Source organism: Atractosteus spatula, chromosome 1 (assembly GCF_055471065.1).
Source record: "Atractosteus spatula isolate fAtrSpa1 chromosome 1, fAtrSpa1.hap1, whole genome shotgun sequence".
In the NCBI taxonomy this organism is placed as follows: Eukaryota; Metazoa; Chordata; class Actinopteri; order Semionotiformes; family Lepisosteidae; genus Atractosteus; species Atractosteus spatula.
The window spans coordinates 75292004-75298003 of NC_142706.1; the positions used below are offsets into that span (position 1 = coordinate 75292004).

Below are 6000 nucleotides of genomic sequence, written 5' to 3' on the forward strand. Positions count from 1 at the left end.
GAACAATCTGTTCACTGAAAACTTCATGCCTTTATCTTAAACTCAACTATATCTTACTGTGAAACTCTTTGAGACAGATGTTTCCTCCAATATAATATTTACAGAGCTTTGTTCACAAAATGAAGGCTGTGTCCCACAGAGCTTGTTTTGCACAGCTGTTCCCTGTCGGGATACGAGCTGCAGTTTTGTTTTTGACACGTGGAATCCCTCCTTAACTGACACTTCAGGAGATAACAATGTAGCAAAAAAATGGTGGGAGAAGATTACATCTGCAACGGCAAAATTAGAAAAATGCTACAGTAAAGAAAATTATTGACCTAATATTAATGCTCTAATTTAGCACATAATTCAATAATATAACCATGTAGTCAAAAACAATTCTGAAGATCCTACTGCCCCTGAGGGACAGAACAATACATTAAAAAAAACAACCGTTATCTGGAACAAAACTAATGTGAGCTTTTAAATACTAAGATGTTGAAACTGTGAACAACTGGTTAAATAACTGGGCTTAAGCTACGACCACAAAACAAACTTCAAATGCCTCTGCAGCTGTGGCCTGAGGCTCCTGCTGACTTGGAAATTATTCACCCGGCTCCTCCTCTCTCTCTGTCTCTCTGCTCTGACCCCCCCACTAACCCCCCAGTCCCCAATTTCCTCATCCTGCCTCTGGACTGTGGGTCCCGCTGGGGATCTAAGTCTCAGCTGCTCAGCCAGTGATCCCTTGCAGCAACAGAGAACTATGCCTGTGCCAGGAGAGGGACCGCAGAATCTCAAGGGCTTCACTGAAATGCAACATACTGACACACTGCACAATGACAGACCTGAGGGCCACACTCACACATCCATTATTTAACAGGTGGTGGTGCCTGTGTTCGGATCGCACAGTTCCCTCAAATTGCACGGGGATTTGTCTCAGCAAATTCTTCTCTGTTCTATACTCAATAGCGTCCCATGACTCGAGTATTATAGCATTTGAAAAAAGCACATTCAGAGCAGTTCAAATGTGGGATGAACTGCTACTTGAGCAAAATACAGCAACCAAGAAACTCAGGTTCTTATCTGTAAAAAACTTGTTTTGTCTCCAGCACAGACTGCATTTCCTTGTATAGGGGTTAAATTATCACTGATGAATCATGCATCTTTCTTCCTGCATTTTTCACCTGCATTTATTCCTTCATGATCTTTCTTATTCATCATTCTAAAGAGACTGAACCACAAGTAAACAGACAGAAAAACGGTCTGAGACACAGACAAGATGTTTTTGTTGTGAATGTCTGGAAAGGTTTTGCTAATTGTTACTGCCTTGACAAAGCTGTGATTCATCAGTCAGGACCTGCAGGCTCTTTGAATTGGACTTTAATAAACACAATAGGACTGAACAATCAGAAGTGAAGGCAGAGACCATAGTATTGAGATCAAAAGAAAAAACGATACGTTTTTAAATATACTGTAACCATGATGTACAGTATGATATACTTAATGAAGGCACCCACTGTACACCGCATTCTCATTAAGTCCTCATACTGTACACATCACCACTGTGTTGCATACATACACCTCTGATGTTTGTTCGGCAAGCTTGCTTTTTGGCTCTTGGGTTCCTTGGGCTGGGTTTCAGAATTCTTGCGTTCCCGTTTCCTCTGTGTTCCTACCTTAACGCTCCGGGCTGTTCTCCGGGTTAAACTGCCTACAGAGGTAAAACCCGCTTCTCAGAAAAGATGAGCTATTTTCTTATAAAAGCTATTTTATTATAAAGGAAAACAAATCCCGACAGGAAAGACATTCCTTCAGATAAAAGGGCCACTGTATGAAATGACCTGCAGAGAGCCAAGAAACACAAACAGCGAAATCAGAATAAATTTAAATCTCATGAAACCAAAGACTTGGTTAGAATGGACCTGGACTTCAGCCACTTCACAACTTGAACAGACCTCATAAGAACATCAGAAAAGTTACAATCAGGAGGAGACAATTTGGCCTGCTTAGCTTATTTGATATTTAGCAGTTAATTGATCCAACAATCTCATCCAGCTGTTTCTGGAAAGAAGCCAGGATTTCAGCTTCAACACCAGCTCTTGAAGTGCACGTCCAGGCTGTGGGAGTAGGAAAATGCTGGTAAAGAAGGAGATCCAGCTCAGCTCTTCTGTGAGAACGACTTTAAAGTGCAGCTCTGAACGCAATGGCAATTAATACTACAAGCAGCTTGGTTTACTGGAAGAGTGCTATTTCATTCTTCAGAGCCTTGTTTACAGTATATTCAGCACAGTGCAGCCCAGCTGAACTCACAGTTCCACCTCCTTGTGTTACCCCAAGAGCTCTCAGTTCATGATCTTTTGCTCGCTCTTTCCATTACAAGTGTACTCATAAAATGAACCCCAAAAAAACATTCACTGATAAATGGCTTCATCTGAATGTTTACCTTGTGTCCACTAAGGACAACTAACAACTTCAGCTCATTTGTCAGTAAGAAAGCAAGTGTCATGTTTCAGTCCAGCCCTCAGCCAGGATGATGTTTAATATTTAATGGTTAAATAAAGGCCCTAAGGAACCTTCATATTGAGGATTTCTTGTTGTCCATGACGTCCATTATGATTGCCTACAGAGGGGAATTCAATGCTTTCTGCATTTTTCAGATCCATCAAATCCCTTTCTTCCAATCAATAAACATTTTACCACAAGTGATGAATAACAAACACCTGAGAAAGGCACAGTATAAACAGCTTTGCCCATACGGGGTGGAATACCATACGGACAGCCAGCTCTAGACTAATCCAGCTGAAGCATCCTGTGATCCTCACACTCCCAGCTCAGGTCCTGCGCTTGCCAGCTGATTCCGATCAGGGCGCCCGGAACACATCCAGCAGCAGCTGAGGCTCCGGAGGGGCTCCGTGTTTGAGCGTCCCACCTGGGTGACTCAGGACTGCACCTCTCACCCACCCGGCCCAGAGACTTCAGCACTGATGATGCTGTCCGGATCCGGAACCTCATTCAACACATGCAGGCGGCGTGACAGTGATCAGGAAGACTAGGACTAAAGCAATACCCCTGCAGCACAGGAGACGTGCCTGTCCCACAGCTCATTTTCATGCCCTGCTGCTGACCTTCTGAAAGGCAGATGGCAGGAAAAAGACTGCAGTCCTGGAGAATTCCGGATCCGGAAATGTGTGTTTGACAAGGAGGAATTTTTCTGATTTTTCTGGAGGTCAGTGCAGAGAGGCAAAGGGTCTCATAAGAAGTCTGAGAAATTAGAGCAAAGCCTGGCACCGCTGGAGCCAGTCAGTCTGGTCAAGACCACCGTCATGGTCTTCCAGGAGAGAGCCAGGGAAACAGGTCCCACTTCACACTGAACACCAGTGCGCTGGAACACACCTTTCTTGCAAAAATTATGATGCAAAAGATTGGGTCTTAATAAAGTTTTAGATAAACGCGAAATCTCCTCTTTTTTGAGGGATTTTGTCACGTGACAGAGAGGTTTCTGATGAACAAACCACTTTTCTAGCAAAATATTGTGTGGATGTGCTGTGCAAAACACGTATTGCTAAGAAAACCTAAACAGACTTAGGCGCCCCTTGTTCTAGGAGATGCTGTTTCACTGGACATGGAAGACGCCGAAAACAGAGGTGCATTAGAGAGAGAGAGAGATAATACTTTATTAATCCCGTAGGGAAATTGATTATCCTTAACATGCTTTTAACGAAGCCTTCAATGATAGCGAGAAATGATTTACTTCTTGTGTTGAAATCACGTGGAAAAACTTGCGCCTCCGGTCAATCCTTCCAATTCTACACCAACGTTCGTGCCTTTCGGAGGAAATCAGAGAAAACGGCAGCAAATCCGCACAGACATGCGCCCCCTGGCGCTTGCGCTGTGAGGTGAAAGTGTTAACTACCACACCCCTGTGTCATACAATCCTTTTAAGAGCAAAACGGCTCAAAAGATAATAGCGTCGTTTGCGACATTAACTTTAGCTATCTTTAATCAAATTACTTTTTCAATATTTACATACAAGCCGCCAACATACTGTAGTTATCGGTTGGAAATACCAGAAAGGCACTTGCGTTCATGTAGTGACCAAGAGAACAAAGCATTAATTATGTTATTAATTTCAATTATGATATCACGACAAATGTGGTTAGAATTTCTGCAGGTTGGGGAAAAAAAATCTCTGCAAAGTTTTTACTGATCTTAAACCACAGCTGCTCAAAATCTGCAGCTTTAATTGTGAGTTACACATCTACATGCAGTAGTAGGTACGAGGCGCGAGGCCAAGCACGGGAAACGCGCGAGCTGGAGCAGGCGAAGTGCGCGCGGCTCTCCAGAGGCATTGTTTTCCATACATCAGACAGCCTGTGGAAGCGGCGATCCTAGAGCCAGCAGCCCCACACAAACTGAACCGACACTGGGCATCAGAGTGAACGCGTGTGGGAACAAAACCTCTCAGAGATCGTGCACGACATCCTAATATACTGAATCACAAATGCGTGCAAACACTGTGGTTGTGGAGAGAAATAACAGGCAGAATTTGCGCGCCAGCAGAAATGACAATTGCAACACTTAAGTGAAAAATGTAAAAACTGCCCACCTAATGCTTTCAGTTTTTTTGCCTCTTCGTCCTCGTCGTCCCCAACCTTTGTTTCAACTTCCTTTGCGATGTTTTCATCAAGATCTTCAGTGTGGAAGCCGATAACCGTAGTATTGTTAGGAGTCGCCGCAGTTGTCCTTAGTACTTCTCCAAACTCAGTGTTATTTTGCATAGATTTAAATGCTGGAGCCTGAGCTGTCGGTGCCGCTTCTTTTGCGCGGTCTGTTTTATTGACATGGGGTCCTGATTGAGTGCTTTCATAGCTCGGGCTCGCCGCGTTATCAATAGATGTTACTTCACTGTCGATACTGCTAACAAAGGCACGCTTAAAGAGAGGAAAGCTTTCAGCTGTCCGTGCGCTGAGGGACAAAATCAAACCCAGGGTGAGCGCTATCACAGCCATACCTTCGCTCTTGCACACCATCTTTCAAAGTCAGCTCACCCAAAAAAGTTTCTCCAGTTTGGACGAAGCTCCAGGGATGTCCCCCGTAAAACAGTCAAAAAAGAGGCATACCAAAGTTATGCCAAGGAATTCCATACGTATCTATTACCATATTAACTAGAATAGAGGCAACGTTAAAAATGTTCCGTAACGCACTGTGCGCTTCTGCACTAGGGACGCTGTGGAATGGGAAATAATGTTTTCAAGCTTCTTTACAGAACAGCTCTAGCCCTGCTCTCAGAACCACAGCCTACAGGACAGGGACCCAACTTCTGAAATACAACAGTTCTTGCCGTAGGGATTTGCGAGAGCCATGAACGACCGATGGGATTTGGAAAAGAGGTTAGCTCATACTAAGCATACAGTTTGCATAGTGTAAGCTACACAAGAGGCTATGATATTGTGTGGTACAGTACATTAAGGTTGGCCATAATAATCCATTAATTCACAGGCTGCAGGCAGTATACTTTCATGGTAGTGCTTGTACTTGGATTACATTTTTTTAATAGGAAGCAAGGAGACAAGTGTTCAAATTGAGATGATGTAATTAGTAGAGTACTACAGGAATCTGCAATGCTGTTCCTACAGTAATTCCTATGATCTAATTCTGGTTTACTTAGCACACTAGTCAAGTTTGCAGTTGACACCAACCTCTGTGGATTTAGATAAATTCAAGACTGGCCAAACACCTGGCAGCTGATGTTTAACATCAACGAGTATAGGGTGTTGCATGCAGGTAGCAAAACATACTGTGAACTGCAACTGTAAAGTAGGAAACACTGAGCTTGAAGAGTTTGCTTATGAGACAGATACAGGCACAACATTCCAGCTGCCAGGCAATGTGGGGAAGCAATTAAAAGCAAACAGAATGCTAGGATATTTATCACTTTAATTAAGTGTAGGATGTAAAGTATGGAATGTCACATTAAATAGGTACACTGTGCAAGTACAGTAACTGCCCCATTAAGAATAT

The 6000-nt window shown here is 43.4% G+C and overlaps 1 protein-coding gene across 1 annotated transcript in view; it reads right to left on the bottom strand.

Moving 5' to 3' along the window:
* LOC148842019 (putative carboxypeptidase X1) overlaps positions 1 to 5048 on the bottom strand; it is a 30941-nt gene extending 25893 nt beyond the window's left edge. The window contains exon 1 of the mRNA XM_088921601.1: positions 4586 to 5048. Coding sequence (XP_088777727.1) covers positions 4586 to 5009 — 424 coding nt within the window. The 5' untranslated portion in view covers positions 5010 to 5048. The remainder of the gene's footprint in view (positions 1 to 4585) is intronic.
* Positions 5049 to 6000: the final 952 nt, after the last annotated feature.